The sequence below is a fragment of the Cyanistes caeruleus genome, chromosome 2 (genome assembly GCF_971803275.1).
Source record: "Cyanistes caeruleus chromosome 2, bCyaCae1.hap1.1, whole genome shotgun sequence".
NCBI lineage: Eukaryota > Metazoa > Chordata > Aves > Passeriformes > Paridae > Cyanistes > Cyanistes caeruleus.
In genome coordinates, this window is record NC_141702.1 from 115,387,472 (window position 1) to 115,408,761 (window position 21,290).

Consider the following 21,290-nt stretch of genomic DNA (forward strand, 5'->3'; position numbering starts at 1 on the left):
CTTAGACTTTTGCTTCTTTGGGGATCAAAAGATCTCTGAATGCATAAGCTCAACAAATATCCCTGCACAACTGTACAACAATAGGAACTGTTAGAAGAGATAACTAAGTAAGGGCTTTCACAGCTCATGCTTCAAAGATACTGCAGGAGACAACCGTTTAAGAATCATTTTTATTTTTATGTTTAACGTGATTATACACATTCATGAGTCCAACAAGATCTGCACTGTGACATTAAAGATACAGTACAATAACATTCAACATGAGGTACTTCATATATTTATATATATCTGTCCTTTATAAATAATGCTGCAAGCCTGCTAAGATCAAACACTGCTTCAGCACAAATGGGTGGTGGGACCTGAAGTGAGCTGAGTTTATCACAACAAAAAAAACCCCAAACAAATCCAAACCAGTTCAGTGCAATAGGTGTGTAGAAATTAAAATGTTTACTTAAATACTATTTTAGATATGCAGAAAGTATATTACATTATACTCTCTTATCACAGATTCCTCTCACCAGCAAATCAAAGATACAAGTAGCAAAGACAGCCCGGAACAGTTTAGACAGAATCTGCAAGGTGATCTCTATCGACATTACCTTTACATTCCAGGCTGATATGGCTGATGCTTGCAAAATGTCACTCAGTGTATTCAGGCTTGGGTGCTTCTGCTAAACCAACCAAATCCACATTCAGACACCTCCTGAAGTGCCCTGATGTCCCCAGGTGAGTGGCACTGGTCACCTTCTTATATCCCAGTACTTGTTAGCATCACCAAGTGCTCAGAAGCAAGTTGTGCTGCGAGCATCAAAAGGTGTTTTGGGTGCCTTTGTTTGTTTGATCAACCACACTGGAAACTGTTCCCTGCACCAGCTCCTAAAACCTGGAACAGACTCAGAGGAATTTAGCTAGAGGTTGCTTTCACCCTACTTCATCAAAAAGACTTCATAAAAGAATCAAATAAGAACAGTAATTAAATAACAGCTCATTTTCTACATATTACAGCTAGAGTATTCCGGTCTCTGAACTTCTCTTCCCGCCAGTGAACATAGCAGATACATCACCTTTATTTGCAGGTAAGTCAAAACAAATAATAAATTAAAAGTGAGAACCCAAGACTAGTTAAACCAATGCAGTATACTCTCTGACTTGTCCCACCAGCTGTGGCACATTTTTTTTACCAAACAAATCGGAATGCAGCTCACTACCACAAACAACCTGTCAATCTGCTCATCACTCGGAGTAATTACATCTGCATCAGCCACTTGCTGTATGAAAACTTAATCAGCTGATTAGCATCTTTCTCTGCTTTGAAATGTATCTAAATAAATGGAATTGCTCCTCAAATGTTGTCTAAAAGTAGATGACCGTTACCTCATCACAATCTCAGATTCCTTTTTATGATCTCTTCAGCAACTCTTTCTCCACTCCATACCATTTATACTCGTCTATTTTCAGCTGCAGATCTAAATATAAATAACAGGAGGTTTTTTTAAATCTCTCCCTGGGAGTTTTCCATGGAGCATTCTGTTTAGATTTCACGAGCAGTCTGGATTATGTACATCTGTTACAAAAAACAAAACATTTTTCTATGTATTTTGAGGATATTTACATTTGAGAAAGAGCGCTGCTTACACACACATGTATGTATGTATGTATACAAAACATTAAATGCTAAGATGGATGAAAGGCATAAATCCTGCAGGGTACTTTTTTTACCTGGTTCTCCTTTTATTACCTAGAGAGAAGATCTGGGCTTTGGCCATGAAGTGTTTGATGACTACACTCCAGTTTTCCTTACTTCAGATGGTATTTTGGACACTGCAAAGATGTATTTTGGCACTTTCCAATGGCCGGGGGCCAGGATTCCAACCGCTGAGCAACACTTAGAGAAATAGTATTAAACTGGTAAGAAATCATATGAGAAAAACATTTTTACTACAGAACTGACAAGTGAATTTAGGGTTATGCTACATTAATGTGTTGATATACTGTAATATTAATCTCCAGCCAGTCTAAAGAATCATTTGGTCCTCTCATTTTGTTAAAAGGTAGGCAACAAACAGAACCCACTTTGGAGGTGAAGCAAAAATGAGATGCTTCACAATGGGCAGTGTAGCCTTTGAGGAACAACTGTCCCAGTGCAGTGGTGAAGGATTTTCTCATGTTTCAATAGTACCTGTAGTTCTTATTTATATTGGTTTCCTTCCCTGATACAAGGAGTATCCCTCATACTTTTGCAAAAATGATATGGACATGCAACAGGAAGTTTGGGGGGAAAAAACTCAGGCAAGAAAAAGGTTCTGTACCACATAATCCTCTGATTGATGTATAGCCATAAGAAGTTGCAAGAGCTCCAACAATAACCCATTACAGGAGACTTCCTCCCCCTCACTGCTATCTGATGGTATATAACTAAGTGTAATATGACCACAGTTGGGAATCATCTGTCTGTCTAAATTTCAGCTGGTAATAAAAAGAAAAAAAATAATCTTGTATTACAGAAAAAAATCCAAGTCAAGATTGATACATTCTTTTGTTCCTCTAAAATCTGCCTCTACCATGTTTAGGAAAAAGAAAAAAACCCACCCAAAACAAACAAACAAAAATATCCTGCATCAGATGATTGATATAAATTCCCATTTATTTAGCAAGGGTTCAAAGAAATGCTGTTTAAAGAGCAGATCAACTCCAATGTAGCAAAACCTGGGTCAAGGGAATAGAATTTCAAGAGCTGCATTCACAATTTGAACACATGCAAGTACTTCCTTGCCTTCAAGGTGGGGTTCCTAGAAAATGAACTCCAAGGGTAACTTGCCAAGCCTACATCCCTTCCTCACTGTGAACATGTCCATGCACTGGGGACACAGTCAGTATGCCGTGGAGCTTCCTGCAAGATGCTTCCTTCTCCCCATCTTCCCCTGGAGCCGTCCCAAACAGGCTGCAGGAGAATCTCACAGGATAAGGGTTTAAATTTACACTTTTTCTGCTTTTAACTGAAGGACTTCTTTCAGCCCCCATGGTCAAAAGCAGCTTGGTTTACTGGAATCTCTAAAGTCTGCAGAGCAGACAGCAGAGAGAGCTATAAAATAAGGCTCTTCATTTTCTATCCCTACCTCCCCAATGCCAGCAGAAAGCAGAAAACGGAGAAAGAGAAAACAGATCAATGAAGACAGTGTTTAGTGAGATACAAGAGGGGGACGTCCTCTGGTGATTCACAGGTGCATCAAAGGAAGGGTCAACATCACCAGCAAACAGGCACCCCTCTTACAAAGCCTTTAAAACTTGCTTGTTTCTAAGAGCTTCCAGTTTAAATATTACACTTAATCACCAACGATGCTACAAGTACAGCAAGCCAGGAACTTGCCACAGCATTTAGTTACATATTCCCTGTACTGATCACATATCTGCAGATAAAAAGCTAAGTGTCAGTAGGCCTGAACCAGACAGGTTCTTCATAGCAAAATGCTTTTTGTATCCACACACTCCCATTCAAGCGTAAAATATGAGTTCGGGAATTTGTCCTCCCTGTACCCCCGTGCCATTTGTACTGTCCGAGGAGCACTGAAACTGAACAGTCACCTTCCCACACTGAACTTCTGTCATTCCTTCCTGTCCAAAATAGCTGAGTTCGTTACCATCCAGAATCACGCTTGCTGTGTAAAAGGTGTCAGGCTCAATCTGCACTGGATATTCAAACCACACGGGAAAAGTGTTACTAGAGCCATCCGAGAAGTATTTACTCAAGTTCTGGCCCAGGATAACTCCCTGTCGCTTCAGTTCGATCTTGGCGCTGTACTCTGCCGACCCACAGCTGGAGCCGTAGAGCCCAAAGCCGGCAATGAACACTCTCTTATCAACAGCAAACTGGATGCTGTCACAGCGGCCCCGGTAGCGCCACTGGTTGCTGCGGTAAGCGCAGGACTGGAAGCGGTGGCAGCGCTGAGGGACGAGGCCTTTCCGGGGCTTGCTGACAAACTGCAGCTCCGGCTTTTTGGCAGCCGTGTACCAGAGGAAGATGTCGTTGGTTTCGTTGAGCGTCAGGATCCCGGACTGAGCAGCGCCGTTGGCGAAGTCGTCGAGGGCCATGGTAGGGATGCGGATCAGGTAGAGAGCCTTGCCCAGCACCTTGCGCTTGTTCTCTATGGTGGCCGTCAGCTCCTGTCGCTGGCACTCCACTTCAGCCCAGTTCAGAGCTGCCTCGAAAACAACAATTTCTTTGGCATTCAGAGTCTCCCTTCGGAGAATGCTTTCAAGAGTCTGAAAATCAATGTCACAGAAGCCCTCAGACTTCAAAGCGAGCTCAGCTTGGGCATCAATCACTTCCCAGCAGCGCTGGGTCAGGTCAGGTTCCTCGAATAGGCAGCTCTGGGAGAGCAGCACACAGGCATTCTTTGCACTCAGACTTGTCTCGAGGAAGTTGACGCAGGCTCGGGCCAGGTGAGGGACAATGTACTTCTTGGCAGCATAAAGAGTGGCCAGGACGGTGTCTGCGGCCAAATCGATCTCATCACAATAGATGTACCTGAAATAAAGCACACGGGTGTAACGCTGCTGCTTGACGCAACAACAGTCTGTCAGCAACAAACTCACACAAAATCAGAAACACGGAATATTTAAATGGCTCCACATTAAAACCAAGCAGTGCTTTGGGAAGTATTGATTAAGCCCAGAAAGCACAAAAAAAATCAGCACTGATGTTAAGCCCATGGAAGAGAACGGGCTTAAATCTAGGGTGAATCCAACTTTCCATTTGGGGTGCATGCTATGAGACAACTGTTTAAAAACTGTGGCCACTGCAGCTCTGTGTTCCTTCCACACAGGCAGGAGCTCCTGCAGGGCTGCCCCACTCAGCTCCAGAGTCTGGAGAACGTGCTATCAAGAGTTCCTGGACTGCGTGTCCTCTGATGGTGAACCATGGTTTACTGAAGTGTGTGCACAAACACAGGAATGGTGAATTTGTAGAGAGTAACTAGGTAATCTAAGAAGAGAAATGCTATTCAAGTATATCAGGTGCTACCCATTTCTGTAACTTCTGGGTTGGGTTTTTTTCAGAGGTGGCTTTTTTGTTTGGGCTCATGCTTTTGGTTGGATTTTTCAAGGGTGATGAAGCATACAGCAAATGGAAGATTTTCAGGTTTTTAATGCTCACAACATCCTAACTCAACTAGCACAGCATTTTCACTCAGTCTCACTGCATAAGGATGAAAAAAGCTATGGTAGTGTGGTGGAAGAGATGAAGGTGAAATTCTATTTATGTGACTAAACTGCTGAGATTCATTGCTCAGAGAAATGAAGCATTGTACAGTTTGTTCTTTTCAATATCTCATGCTTCAGGGCCCCATTTGCAGCTGGTGAATGCAATGTGCTAAAACCATGCCAAATGCAATTTCACTCTTCACAGGGATAAGCAAGTCTTGATGGTTATGGCTGATAAAAGTGTCTTCCTCCAGAAAAGCTAAAGTTGTATGCAACCCTGTACTAATTAAAATTTTCTAGTTAGCAGGTTTCCCTACACAACAAGTTTTCTGCAGAACAGATGTGCCTATAAAGAGGAATTAGTACCTACACTGATCTGATTATAGTTGTAAATAACTATCTGTATTTTTGCAGCTGTAAGATAGTATCCTCCATGCCACACTTGGAAAACACGCACAGAGGAGGTACTGCTCCAGCAATATAAAATCTAAGAGGTTATGGATAAAAAGAAAACTTACATAAAGCCAAGCCTATTTTTAGTCTTTACTACTTGGTTTCAGCTTATTTGTTAAACCAAAGAATCCATCTATGTATCAATAGTTACAGGCTTAGCTCCTTTACTGCCCCAATTTCCAATTAATATTTTTTTATGATTCTCCTCATTTTTCTCCAACTCTTTCCTCCCTTCTATTACTCTCTTTGCCTGCTAGTACAGCAAAGAATGATGACATCTGTTTTAAATTGAAATAGTACAAAAGTTGCTGTTTTAATGCTCCTGAAAATAAAAAACTAATATCACTGACATACAGCAGACACAGCACAGACTGGCTGTCAGCAATACTCCACACCTCTCACTCTGCCAATGCACCTCAGCTCTGGTCTGCAATTACTGATATTTCAGTTTCACCCTGTTCTCAAACACAGGATTCTGCCAGACCACAGGGTTTGATGGTTTAGTAACACATTCAGCCTGGGATGAGATGAGATCACAGTTCTAACTTGAACAGTTGAGACTGAGATAAGATATAATATATTAATGCACCAATTCAGTTTGGCAGCTAGACTATGAGTTTAACCCTGTTTTTAAAACTGTAGAGAACAGTCAAAGCAGTTTTACTGGGAGAATAATTAATGTCTACCAGTCGTGGTATTTCCTACGTTATACCTGGCAATACCTTGTTTGTTGTCAGAATGCCCACTCTATAATAAAACACAAAAAATATTTATGCCATTAGAATTCATTGGCCTGGGGAGGCGGGGGGAACCAACCCAGCAAGATGTCAAAACAAAAAAACTCAAGCTAAATGTATTTTCTGACAAAGTTTATGGTGCAGAAAGAAGCATATGAAGGAGAGGCTGCTTTGGCATAGCTGAAGTCTTTCCCTCCGTAGCAATAGAGCCTTGTGCCATCCATGGCCCACAGCAGTTGCAAGAAACACTCACAGGGACAGTTTTCCAGAGTGAGAGGAGTGAAGGGGATGGTGGCTCCTCCTAAGCTCCACATGCAGTGGCTCCTGTGATTAGGGGCTGCTCCACTGCTGAGCACCATCCCTGTGCCTTCCCTGCAGCATTCCGGTGTCCGCAGGCACCAGGGAACTCTGCAGCCTCAGGCATGCTGCGTCAGGGAAGGCAGCAATGGCAAGGTTACCTCAACAGACACACAATCCACAAACTTGCTCTGGTCTTTTGGGTTTTTTCAATAAAAGCTGAGCAAGTGAAGAATCCCATGGTTCTGGCCATGCTCTCATAGATAGTTTCCTAAATTGCCATGGGCTAAATAATATGCCAAGACCTAGATGTCAGTGTTGATACTCTCTCTTCTAGGCTTGCTTTCTGCACACATTTCTTAATGATAAATTCAGAAAGCATTCAGTTTTTATACAGCACATCATGTTCAGCCACAGTGAAACAGATTTGCTGTTCAAAATGAAAGGGGGGGAGCCTAGAAGAATCCAAGTATCTTGTATTTGTGATTTGTAAAATTCAGCAGGAAAATAAAGCATAAGTTTGAGCTCTGCCACAAAATCAAAAAGGCCCAAAGCAAAGATCCGTAACATACTTCCCTACAAAATGTTATATCTTAACTTTATATTCCAAGTCTACAGAACATCTGTGGAGCTCTCCTGGAAGTTACCAATATTTGCACAGAACATTCCTGATATCCTGATGATAACCCATAAAAACTCTACATGCAACTTTGAATGTTCATCCATGGTGCCATAACAACTAACAACTGTGTCACAACATAGTGAAATGTTAAAAATGAAAAAGAAACTCTTCTGTAATCACAAGCTAATCAAAACAACTTATGAAATACAATAAATTGCTAGCTAGTGATTATATCATTACATGCAAGAAAACCTGCAGCATATTAAAGGGATTACTATCAGATACTGATGTGTTTTCTGTATAGGAAAGTAATGACATTTATTTAAGCTGAAGGGGAAAAAAGACAACCTCAAAGCCATAGCATTTCTGTGATAGAGCATTTCTCTTTGACAACCACAGTTTATAGATACATCCAAGGACAATTCAGCAGGGAAGCTGTTTCATTATGCCCATTTAGGAAAAGAGAGCATTTCTTATGCCGTTTGCAAGAAGAAAAATAATGATCATGTAAACTGACTCGTTTTCTTGTTAGATAAAACCCCCTATTCATGTAAACAGCCATTTTATCACTTTACAAATGCATCAATATGATGCGTGAGGAGAAATTTATTTTTCAGAGGCTATACTGAATAACTTAGGGTCATTTTCCTAGGACAAGACCTGTGTACTGCAATTTTATAAAAGAGCTGGAACGATGTCAGTCTACAAACCCAGCAATTTACTGGGTCTGGGGGGGGCTTTATGCATACATTTTTAACTTTTCTCTATGCTTGCAGAGTAGAACAGTTGGTTCGGGGTTTTTTGTTACAGCTGACAAATCTTTTTAGTAACTCCATTCCTTTGTGTAACGTGTAGTGACAAATCAGATCGATAGGCATTACAGTACACAATGTGCCCAAAGATCCCCTGTCAAAGTCATTATTTACAACTGCCTACATTAGTCTAATATGTGTGTGCCTGGAAGAACAGGGGGGACAGCAAAATGAGGTGAAAGTTTAAAACACAAAAAGAGGAATATTTCAAGTGACTGCTCTCTGTTTATATGCAAGTGTAATACTTCAGCTGTGACATTGGCAGAGTACATATACATGGGACAGGAACACATATCCAGCAGATGAATGATGCTTACTTCAGCATTGCAAGAAAAGCAGCAGGCTCAACATCTGGTATACGGATCTCATCTTTGTCCTCGGCAAGCTCTCCGTAAAACATCGCATGGAATACAGAGCTCCCAACAGCCAGGACATACTGTTGAGAAAGGGAAATCTTATTTCATGCTTCAAACTGAAAACACTGCCAACACAAACAATGTGGGAGAGCCACTCTGAGCATACTGGGCTGCACTGACAGGCTCTACAGACACACTTCAGTAAGAAATGAAGTCCAAGTTAAGAACAAATTACACGTTTTCCTTGTGTTTTACTCTCCTGGGCATAGATTACCTATTGGAAAACACTCATCTCCACCACAGAAGTTAACTATTTCTAGGAACTCTCAGGAGCAGTATTAATCAACAGCACAAAGCAGTATTCCTAACTTTGCTGCCTTAGCCCAACAAACGTGCTGTTTAACTGAAAACACAAAGAAAAGCCAGGGACAGATTATCCCACTGCATATGGCCTTTTCAAACACAGACTGCTGCCTGTCCCAGAAGAGCTGAGCCTCCCACGCTCTGTCCCGCTGGAACCGTGGGAGCTCTCTCCAGCTCTCCCCACCCCAGCGGATCGTGCAGCTGTTGCTTACTTTGTGTCCTGGCAGCCGCTGGGTCCCACCTGGTGGCCCGACCACAAAATGAACATCTGCCATCAAGTCATTGTTGAACATCACTGCATTTCTACAAACAGAGGTAGCGTGTTAATTTGTGGCACCCGGGAACTCTCTCTGCATGCCCCAGACCCAAAATACTTGATTTTTTAACAACTTCAAGTTGCTTGTTAGCAAAGAGAAGCAGGTCACACTTTTCTTCAAGCTACTTTTCACCTCATTGCACAAATATACTGGAAAAAATACTAAGGAGGAAAAAGCGTGTTTGGTATGTGTGTGTGTGCAATAAAACAAACCCCCAAACTTCTGAGAACTTTCCAAGAAGTGGAAATCAAAGTCTAGAGCATGTATCCCCACTGAGGTCTGAAAGCAAATCTTTATGGCTATGCTGCAGCTTTCAGCAACAATTTTACTAACTCAAACAGATGCACTGACTGGAAAAGAGATACTAAAATATTTTTCCATTACCAAAATCCTTATTTCACACACACGTATACAAAAAAAGCCCAAAGAAATAAAACATAACTGTGTTTTCTTCAGCAAATAAATGCATTCTGGACATTTTGCTACTTTTCACCTCTCCATTCAAACACCAAAAAAAACTGCCTTGAACTTACCTCTCTCTGATGGTTGGATAAAGTCCTTGCCAATTAGGTGCAGGAATTGTGTTGTTGTTATTGAGGTTTTGCTGATGGTACTGCTGGACAGCAGTTGTATTAGTGTTAGCTGGTTTCTTTCGGGGAAAAATATCAGCAGCCATCTTCTTCTTCTTTTTGGTCTTCAAGGTAATGATTTCATAGCAAACTGGAGGCAATTTGCTGTTGCTACTGCTGCTGCTATTTCCTTTCTTGGAGCTCTTCTTAGACCTGTTCTTGACCGTCTCTGGAAGCATCAAGAAGAAGGTGAGACATTTCATGTTCTTTCCTTTCTCATCTACCATGAGTATACCCGTGTGTAAAGCCCGACAGCCTAACTAGCTAGGAACATTTAGGAATGTACGTGGAAGCTGTTACACCAAAAGCAGCAGAGCTGAGAGTTTGCTTCTTTTCCAGCAAGACAAGGTGACCTTTCCAGCGCACCGAGTAAGAAACTGACTTTAAGTTTGATCCAGTACTTGAATCGTTAAATACATCCCCATCATTCCTTCCAGCTTTCTTTCTTTCCAGCTTTCCCGATCAGGAGCCGCCTGGCAGCGCTGGAGCCCGGGCAGAGGGCGGGAGGAGCGCCCGGTGGCAGTGCCAGGCTGCCGGCGAGCCCAAGTTGTGCGGGCAGGGCTGGGAGCGGAGCGGGACCGGAGCCGTGCGGCCGGAGCCAATGGCTGCAGGCACCGAGCGCGATTGGGCTCGCACACAGTGACACCTATTGTAGCCTGCGCCGCTCCCACGTTAAAGCCACAGCAGCGCTCCCGCGGCTCCCACGCAGCCGGCGTGGGAATTGGGGAATAAAAGGCACACGCGGCTGCCGAAGCGCACGGCTGGGCGGGAGTGCGTGCGTGTTTGTGTGTGTGTGTGTGTGTGTGTGTGTGTGAGCTCTCCTCGGTGCCGCTTCAATTTTCAGTAAGAAGTTGAAATCAGGTAGAAAGATCTGAGTGTATCGCCGTGGGAGCTGTTTCCACGGGCATTCGATATTAGCACGGCTTCCTTTGCCTCTAGCATTCCCACAAATCCCTACTGTAAGAGTTGTTCAGCGAGTGTGCGACAGATATCAGAACCGAATTAAAGCAATCAAGCAGCAGCAGAGACAGCGATGCAGCCAAACAATCCCTTTCAGCGCAGCTTCTATTCCAGTGTAACATGAACAGGGATGAGGTCACAGCTTCAGCTTTAACTCCTTCTGTTTCCAGATAACATAGCAGCCTTTGACAGGGGTCCCAAATCACTAAGCAGCGCTAATTAAGCCAGCTTACACCAGACATGGCTGCGCCACATCAGAAGAAAACTTCTAGATGTGCAATCAGATTAAAGCAAACCAGAGCGAATATATTTAATCAATAGTTCAAAGCATTAAATGGAAAGGTCTAAATGATTTAGAGAGCAAAAATCACTCATTGAGATGCAAGAGTCCAGTTTTATTCACAAAGACTTTCTGAAACAAACAGGATATAAGCTATGTCAACCAAACCATTTAAATAGGACAGAAGTCTAATTTTTAGTCATTAGTTTACTCAGAACTTAAATTCAGATCAGATTTCTTTAATAGCAGGTCAAGTGTATGGAAAAATCACCAAGCATAGCCACTTGAAAACAAAAGCAGGGAAATAAAAAATACTTGGTGTGAGGCGTCAACATATGACACCTTAAAATACTGGGGAGCAGATAATTAAAATATGATTTCATAATTACTTTCAGTTTTAAAGAAAAAGCCCCTCTGCTTTCAAAGCTAATCTAGCCACATTTTGCCTTAATTAGTTTTGCTGGACAAGAGTACAGCAGGGAAATTAAAGTGATAAAAGGCTGGTGAAGAAATCTTGTTGAAGCCCCTGACAGAAACCTGCCACTGACTCAAACAGAAATATTACTCAGGCTATTTATTCCATCTCCATCCCAAAGGCTTGAATCACAGCTGTGGCTGTGTAACACACACTCAGAAGGTCTTTAACCTGAGAGTGTGCAAGTTATTTCAGAGGTTACCAGGTCTCCTCGGGAGATGCTCCACACGAAGCACTCACTGCACGCCCCGGCCATCTGGAGGCTTTGCTGCAGCAGTTGGGGATGATGCCATTCCCAGACACATCTGTGCTCTCTGTCTGAAGGCACTGCCCGTGGAAGGGGGAAACAGAGGGAGGGAGACGTGTCCATGCCTCGGCTGCTACATTTCACAATCCAACATCCGAGTGCAAAATCTCCTCGACTGCTGCTTTAAAGGAAGATGGTGGGTTATGCCTGGCGCAGCTGAAAGGCACAGACACGTTCCTAAATACATTGAAGGGAGGTTATGTAACTTCCAAAGAAATTATTTCTAGCAACCTTTTCTTTCTCCTCCTTGCTTTTTCCTTTTTATCTGCAACAGATTGGTTAGAAAGGGAAACTAAAAACCTAAACCATATTGAACTGTAGAGAGGGAAAAGAAGGGGTAAAGGAGAAGAAACTCATGCCACAGATGGGATCTTATAACTGCTCACAGCTATGTTTATAACGGGAACACAGCAGGTATTCCCAGAACAGAATTTGAGTTTGTTGAGTTTAAGGTTTTTTTTTTTTCCTCTCCTTATGTAAATTTCCAGTCCCTCCAGTTACAAAAATAACCCTTTTGCCACTGCACAGGACAAACATTTCAAAAGGAAGAAATCTCTTTTAAAAAAAATCACTTAAAGATACAGAAAACCACAGACTCCAGAAAATCTGGTTCTCAGCATTGCAGTTGGCAGAAGGCGAAAGATAACAGGGGTTGGAAGATTTGACTGGCGTTCCACAAATTCATTTTATAGACTCCCAAAGTACATAAAAATCAAGATCTCTGCACATTTCTTCAAACCAATGACCAGGACAAATCCAAAGATTTCACACACCAGATTAGGTCACTGGGAGGCTACAGGAGATAAAGAGAATGAGGGACAGATTGACCAGCTAATTCCGTGTGGGAAAGACAGATTGTAAATGTGAATCTACAGGAATCCACCAAGCTTTGAGTTCTGGAGCACATCACACATGCACAGCATGTTGTGCTTTCTGGAAAAGGAAAGGAGAGAGTAGCTGTAGCTGAAGCATGTTCTGCCTGAACTCAGAACAGTCAGACAGACCCCAGTAGATGAGAAGTATCTGCATGGCAAGGTAAATAAAAATAAATAAAAAGTAAATAAAAAAGCAAATAAAAAGCCAAGCTGCCATCTTTGCCTGCTCTTAAGCCATGCACCAAAACCCAGTCTGCTCTAACTGGAAGATAGAAGCAATTCCATAACACTAAAATATATCTATATAGATTTATATATAAAAATAGATTTAGATTTTCGTAGAATTGCTGTGAAAACCTACAAACCTCTTGCAGGTTCATACCACCTTCCACTGCACTTCATCACCTCAGGAACCAAGTCTCAAACTACTCATTAGATGGATGTGAAACGGGAAAAACAACCCCCAAAGAATTAGTGCTATTCTCACTCCCTATTCTTTCTGTTTTGGCAGCAGCTCCCATTTATTTTCCTACAACAGTGTTTTGTTCTTTTACTATACAAATACTGTTAATGAATTTAGAAATCAATACACTGGAAGACAGTAAAAAACCCCAGGAACTGCTGCCTGTTGAAGACCAGTCAAAATCCCCAGTTTAGATCAGTCTGTATCCAACAAGAAGATCAAGGAAATTTGCCTTCTCTGATCCATAGATCTATCCATTTCTGAAATCTTATTACAATGTGCTCCTAATCTTCTTCAGCAAGTCTCATTTTTCTTCATTAATTATATATTAACAGAACTAAATTTGATATATACAACTGAGAAAAAGGGAAACACAGTTTTTCAAAGGCACATTAATTTTTATTTTACTAGCAAAGTAGTCAGACCAGAAACATTTCAAGTTAAAGGGTATAGGAAATTCCATGCTTAAATCTTAACACTGGCCTAATGGGTATTCAAAACGCCAGAAAAGAATTAAGCAGAAGAATATGTTCCCAGTCTGAGGTACTACACACTAAGTTACATGCCCCTTCCAAAATATTAGGAGCAGGTTACGAGCCTTTGGAAATCCGTTCCTGATTAAACATTTTAAACACTGTGAACTGAACCAGCAGCTTTGCTGTTCAAAGCCAGGTGTGTGCAACACTCCTGCCATCCCAGCTAATTTATCCTTTAAGAACATAATATAACTGGTGCAGCACAAGAGTCACAGTAAAGCCCAACTGTTCATACAACTTTTAATAACCTGTTACTACTATAATTATGCCTTCCTAAAGGTAACTCCCAATAGAGAAATCAATTTAATTTCCAGGGCTGATGGGAGTATTCTTCCTCATACTTCGTCTCTCCTGATGCAATAGCAAGGAAACCAAAGAGTTTGTATCTTTTCTCTCCTTCTGATAAGCTGAGTTTTTGTACAGCTCTCATTTACAGGCCTGTTCCTCATGTAGTAACATGAGCTAGGCAATTCTATAAAACACAAGCTTTCATCAAAATTCCCAATTGTTATGACCACATCATGAATAAAGAAAAGAATTCTTATTAAGCAATGAGGAAATGCATACATTTCTTTTTCTGTAAAGTTGCCAAATATCTTCTTTGGCAGTTACTATGCCTATGCTTTATAAACATTGTTTAAATTCTGAATTTCCCCTACAAGGAAACAAATTTCAGATGTCATATCTTGATTAACCAAAATAAACACACAATGTTACTGTTTAACAAATCTACCTGTCTGTCCACTGCTAGCTTTCATTGACTTTAAGTTAACTTTAAGCACTCATTTAAAAATTTGTTCTGTTTACCTATCTATAAATTACTTGGAAGAGTCCTTCCCAATCACCATTCCAACCCTTCTGTTTGTAAAAACAAATTTGGAAAGAGGACTGATAGCTCATAAATACCCTTTATTTCCTCGAGGCAAAAATTGTATTGCAGTGGATAAAAACTTCCAATCTCCTTTCTCCTAAGTTTCTTATTGGCAGCGCTGGAGAAAACCAAGATGGCATCCACTTCTGTCTGCTACATGGAAAAGCTGGCAATGAAGTCTAACTCAGTAAGGTCTTCTATGGAAAATAAAAAAAAAAAAACCAGGAAGAAAAGATGGGAAAGCAGAAAGAAAGATGGGAAAAATTTGTAAATACTCTCAAGCAAGCCAAAATAGATACTAAAAAAAATATCATTTACATCCCATGATAGTCAAGAGCTGTGAAAGAATAGATAGTATCAGAGTAGAATTGCATCTTGAACCAAGACTAGAAGCTTCAAAACAAAGTCCAAAATAGTCAGTGTATTTTTCTATAGAACTGATGCTACACTAGCAACATACTTGTTACCAAATATTTTTAACTGCTTAGTGTTAATGAGGATTTAAACACTTTGCATAAAATTATCCACTAAGATAGCTTTTACTTTTTTATCTTAAATGCCCTTGATGCTTTAAAGAAAACAAAAGTGGATAGTCCTGAGCAGCCTAGTCAAAAGGAAAACACAAAATAACAAAGTAGAAACCTAAAGAATGAGTATTCACAACAATTTTTTACTCCTGTAGTATTTACTAGCATACAGGCTACACATGGCATTTGTTTTTAGTCTCTCTATCAAAGCAGTCTTTCTATTAAATCTTTATAACACATCATTCTTGTAACTGTAAAATACTTTTTTTTTTTTAAAAAAAAGCAATATCCATTTTGAGACAAAGCAATCACACCAAAACATCTAGGACTGATATCTACTCCAATGTTTACTTGCAAATAAATGTGCACTTTCTTTGTATGGATTTCAAGTCACTTTCCATGAGCCTCTTCCCAATTCAACTGCAACATCTCCTACTCTCATTTTTTTCCTGTTACTTTTCTTGCTTAGATGCTTAAAGCCTGCAATTTAACTTCAGTGACAGGTTGAATAACTTAATATTTATGCCCCAAACAGTTTATTACGCTGTTTTTTTTTCTTTTAAAGTTAAAGGTTTTGTTCTGTGATGGACCCAAATAAATACAGCTAATGTATCAGAGTGAGAAAAAAAAATGTTCAGAATTTTCTTGTATTTTCCTTCTGATTTGAAGATCATGCCTGCTGCAGGAATGACAGTCCATATAAACCACAACTGTGGCAAGGAAGACCTACATTTAAACAACCTGTAGCGTGATACTCGACCCCACAGACATTCTCATGGGCATATGGTACAAAATAATGTCAAATGCTTCATCAGTACATAAAATATATAATTTTACAAATCTGCAAAGACATATTCCCCAATATCACAGGCTGGGAGCTGCAGGAAGAAAATATACTAGAGCAAAATTTGCAATGCATTCTATGGGATTAACTTGTTTCTTGATAGTTCAAAGTAAAGCCAAGAATTATAAATGAACTATGCGAAAAGAAAACCTGCAACCACAAAATGGTAATTCAATTCAAGGTTACAGGAGATAAACTGTTTTGCTACTAATTTAAAAGAGACAAATTATGCATTTGCTCCCCATCGTGGCTACTCAAGCTTGTCCATTTCATTTCACGTAGAGCTTTGCTCTTGACAGTCTGTAGGGTCATAAATAAGTTCTTCCTTAGTGGCTGCCAATTATTTATCTATTTATTTATAAACATTATATTGCAAACCTGAAAGCACTCAACCCTTTTTCTAAGGCAAAGGTCAACTTTAATTCTACTCTGCCTCTTACCAAAACTGACTTACAAAGGAAAGATCAGATAGCTCAGGAAATTGGTAATGAGATACAGTGGTTTTCGTCTCTAGGTCACTAATTCTAAATTGACCAAGGTCAACAGTAATCAAAAGTCATTAGCATTTAATGATCCTTCGGTGCCCTGTGAGAAAGAAGCTAGTGATCTTAGTGCACTTCAGAAAAACCACCACTACAATCAGCACTCACATGCTGCCTGCTTCAAGGGAGAGGTCAGATCAGATGACTACAGACAGAACTTCCAATCTTGCAGACAGATCTCGCCTCTGTAGACAAACCTTTTACTAATTTTAACTTGGCTCACAAACCATTATTTTCAAACTGAATAGTTAAATTAATACAGGCTCTCTGAAGGGCAGGCTGTAAGCTGCCTTCTACATCACAGCAGCAGTTCCCAAATGTCTCTGTTCCCTTACACACAGTAAGTCTAAAGAATGCAAATGTGAACAGGCAATTCCTTAGAGAGGAAGGTTCTCACTTGTGAGAACTAGAAGTAACCACTCCATGAGTATCCACAGGGGAACTGCATCACAGATGATTATGTTGGTGTATAACTCAAGGACTACATTTTTCACGTGCAGGTAACCTACATTCACCATGTCACACAGTTGTGTTGAAGCTCCCAGCGGGACAGACGAGAGGAGAGGATATTGCTACGGTGCACAACCTGCTCTGTGGCCTGCACAATTCAGTCTCCTGGGACTGTCATGGCAACAGCACCTTCAACAAGGGTAAGGAAAACAGAGGGGACTTTTGGAAAGCTTGGTTAGGTGCTGGAACGTACAGGTCTGTTGTGGAAAACCACAACAATCGTGCCAATCCATAGTTTTGCATCTAGACAAGGTTAGGGAACATGCGGCTTTAAACTCCACAGCAGATCAGCAACCTGTGTGTTTACAGCAGAGCATCACAGCTGGCAGCATTCAGTGTCTAAAGTAGGAAAAGTCTGCTACAGCTTCTTGTTCCCACTGCATTTTAAACTACAGAGAAGGAAAATCATGCCAGTGAAAGAGGAACAGGTCAGTACATTGGCAAACCAAGCCTTTGATAAGAAATACATTCTCAGCCACAGTGGCTCTCGCTTCTTAAAAGTGAGAATTAAAACCAATGAGTAACAACTCTTGCAGTGATTTTACAACTGTCTACTAACCCAAATTTTTAGACATGAGAGACCGAGTGCTGCTAACCTGAGCCAAATCCAAATAGTTCAAGGAATGACATCCTTGAATCCTGAATGGTTCTCCCTTTGCCACACATTAGAAGCTGTGGCTCTTGTTACTTGCCCTTAACTGATCCCAGACTCTCCTAGCACACACAGCCTCTGTTTGAATCCACATGGAGATAAAGATGTTCCAAATTTTTTCTCCTATCCACTGCTTTAGAAAATCAGATTTATTTTCCTTTGCTGCAAATAGTTCAGTCACACTTGCCTTCCTTAGCACTCAGCTATGCTTCAGTATTTCCATCAGTTTCTCCTCCTCTTTACAAGTGAATGGCAGCTACTGCACCATCATGAATTTTCAAGAAAAACACATACTGCTCAAATTCTGACTTCAGAATATATTTTTGTGCCTTAAGATCTATTTATCTTTCAATGTTAGGATATTTTAAATGTTCTTCTTCACAGTAACTCTGTGACGCACCAGAACTGCAGTAGAGAAACTAAGGAAGGGGCAAATCAAACAGAACATAATTAAAGGACTATACAAGATAAACATAAATACCCATTAGTTTTATGTATTATGAACGTTTATATACTATGAAAACCTTTACTTTTTCTTGGTTTACATGGGGTAGTATCACTTTGGTCTCATAGAAGTGTAAAGGCAACGAGCTCTGAGGAATCCTCACACCACTCAGACAAGCAAACATGCCACCTGCCTGAAGAGCTGCTTTCTTCTCATAAAACCCGTGCAACGGAGCAGAGAGGCAGGACAGCTCTTATTCCAGAGAATGTAGTTTTTAAAGAAAATTACTCCTTTAAATTGCTTTGGATGTGAAGAGGAGAAAGTGTAGCTAGGGTGGTTATGGAGAGTGACCCGATTCATAAATATCCAGTCACAGAAGGATGTTATCAACAAGTCATTCACCTGGTATTGAAGTGGTACATAATCCTCTAGTAAAATATTTATTCAGGATATCAGGCAATCTTAGGGTACAGGTGACAGGGCTGGAAAAGGTAATGTCTCAAGATATCTTCCAAATCTGTTTGTTGCTGGTCTTCATCCCACATAGCCAGGACAGACAGCAGATACTCACAGACTGCCAACCAGCTCCCCAGTGTTTTAAAATGCAAACACTTTCCAGACGTTGGACTCGCTTGGCTTTCACAGCAGTTTGCCAAGATATCAAACTCAGAGAGGGCAACAGGATCAGAAAACAGATGAGCTAGGCCCCAAAAATGAGAAGTTTACAGAGTAGAATGAAATGTCGTCTTACTTAAGCCTCCCCACTCAGTTTTCTGACACACATAAAAAATGCTTTTGTAACCAAGGCAGGGGATTGCAATTCAACTTAATGGCAGAAAACACAACCAATGACAACTTCCACCACAAAACACTTGTAATCTTTTCCTTACGAGATTCCCATCTCTTATTTCCCTCTTCTGCCTCATCTATCAGCCCTCTGAGATAGAAACTGATGCTTTGTCACTCATTTAAGTGCCTCATAAAACAGAGTTTCCGCCCCAGCTCAGGTACCTGAACATTTGTGAAACACAACAACAGCCAGCCAAGTCTGAGGAGTTACCAGAGACAGTAGTGGGGTAGAATCATTTTCAGTTATCAGAGAAAGCTAATGCTGGGCATAAACAATCTTCTGCTGCAAAACTTATTTGCACCAGTTTCTACAACAGGCAATCTAAATTTTTTCTAACAACATACCACATGGCCTGTCATCATCAGACCTCTGTTTTAAGTGACCTGACTGCTGCTTTCATCCTAACTGTTTGGTAAATTTGGAAAAAAAAATTGCTCACAAGCTCTAACAAGCAAGTGGCCAAAACGTAAAAATTACTGCTGCAACTTGTATTTTTTTCCCCCCCAGCCTTAAAGGGAAAGCTAAACGAATCCCATGTTGCTTCTGGAAGGTGTTTTCTCTGGCACAGAGCTGAGGATCACTGGCAGGGAAATACAAGAGAAGTTATTGTGCAGTTAGCTGCAGTGTACTTACTGTGAGGGATTTAAAAGGAGGAAAAAAAAAGAAGCAAAAGTACTGCAGTCGACATTCAACTTTGGCAAACCTGCAGAACTTACTTTAAATGACGGCACAAAGAGATGTGATTTGCAAATCTAAATTACCCAGTAAACCCCAAGTACTGTGCACTGTGACATCCTGCACATACATTCTGCAGGAAATGGTGAGATCAGTTCTCTCCCACTGAAGTAAAAGCTATTTTGAGCCTAACTCTGGCATAAAAGTTTAAGCAATGCAAAATAAAGTGTATTGTACACCTATAACCCAGCACCACCTCTCTACAAAAAAACAACCAAAAACCCCAGGGCACAGATTAAAATTTAACACACACATCACATGCTGAAAACAAAGGGCAGCGAGGACTAACTACAAGGCAAAAAACCTGCACCAGCACTTCTCAGATTGAGACAGCCAGTTGAATTAGGCAGCTTAGTTTAGGAACACTAGGTATCCTAACTTCAATTCAAACTTTTCCTCGAACTCACAACAACCCACTACTCCTCCTGTTTTAAAATGCTTCAGCACTCAGGAAACACCACAACGAATTGAATTTATATATAAACCTCGAAGTTCACAGGTGGCTTTCTCCAAACAAACAGGAAAGTAGTGAATTGTAAAGGTGGGTGACCCTGGCGAACCTTCCGAGACAGGTACACCAACAACTTCGGCCAACAGCGTGGGGAAGGGAGGAGGCACTTATGCAAACCCGGGTGCAACTATTAATTGTGCCTCCGGGAAGTTTACCGAATTTATGCTTAAAGTACTTCTTCTACAAAAGAAGCTTTACTTTAAGGAGGAGAAAAGCCCCAAAGCCCAACTTTTGGGCTGTCTCCCGGTGAAGGCTCCAGCCTGGGCACACAGGCGGGTCCCGGGGCTCCTTCCGAGCCCGCTCCATGGGCTCAGCACCGGCACCGCCGCGAACCCGCCCCGCTGCAGCACAAAGGGCGGCCGAGGGGACACCGACCCCCGCCCGCGGACACGCACCCCGCACGCGGACTCCGGCCAGGCAGAGGCCGTGCCCGGGGGGCTCCGCTCCCCTCACCGACCGCCCGCGCTCCGCGAGTTCCGCGGCGCTGCCGGCGCTCAGGTGCGGCCGTCCCGCCCCGCCCCTGACGGCGGCGCCTCCGCGGGGCGTGGGGAGCCCATTCCCCGCCGCAGCCCGGCAGGGGATCGGGATCCGCCGCCACATCCCGGAGGGACGCGGGTGTCCCCACGCGGGTGTCCCCTCGCGGGTGTCCCCTCACGGGTGTCCCCTCACGGGTGTCCCCCCGCGCCCCCCGCCTCGCACTGACCTGAGGGCGCTCCCGGGGCGGCGCGCGCGGCCCCTCCTCGCACCGGCGCGCGCGCGCGGCCCCGCCCCTCAGAAGAGCGCGCGCGCGCGCGGCCCCGCCCCCGGCCCGGCCCGGTCCCGCCCCGCCGCGCGCGGCCCCTTCGGGCGGGATTTTGGTCCCCAAAAATGCGGCCCCGCCGTGCGTGAGGGCAGCGGGGTCACCCCCACACCCCCACACCCCCGCACGGGATCCCGGCCGCAGCGGAGAGCTGCGGAACCAACGACACCTTTTTCCTTTTTTTTCTTTTTCTTTTTCTTTTTTTTTTTTTTTTTTTCTCCCAATAAGAAATCACATTAGTGCCCGAAGTTGCAGCACATTCGTACAGCCCAGACTGAAGATTTCACCTTCGAACTAACTTGGGAGACAGCCTATCTACACCT

General features: G+C 42.2%; 1 protein-coding gene across 4 annotated transcripts; it reads right to left on the bottom strand.

Moving 5' to 3' along the window:
- Window positions 1-156: 156 nt before the first annotated feature.
- On the bottom strand, window positions 157-20,926 carry BTBD3 (BTB domain containing 3). 4 transcript variants are annotated; one of them, XM_086872633.1, is made up of 5 exons: window positions 20,872-20,926; window positions 9,690-9,954; window positions 9,052-9,142; window positions 8,438-8,556; window positions 157-4,525 (listed from the first exon to the last, which is right to left on the bottom strand). In XM_086872633.1, the coding sequence occupies exons 2-5, from the start codon at window positions 9,830-9,832 to the stop codon at window positions 3,493-3,495; spliced, it is 1,386 nt and encodes a 461-aa protein (XP_086728759.1). In that variant the 5' UTR covers window positions 9,833-9,954; window positions 20,872-20,926; the 3' UTR covers window positions 157-3,492. The 4 variants fall into 4 exon arrangements, with proteins under 4 accessions (XP_086728759.1, XP_086728751.1, XP_086728747.1 ...); XM_086872625.1 differs by lacking the exon at window positions 20,872-20,926 and adding an exon at window positions 14,588-17,748; XM_086872621.1 differs by lacking the exon at window positions 20,872-20,926 and adding an exon at window positions 11,703-11,963.
- Between the last annotated feature and the right edge of the window lie 364 nt (window positions 20,927-21,290).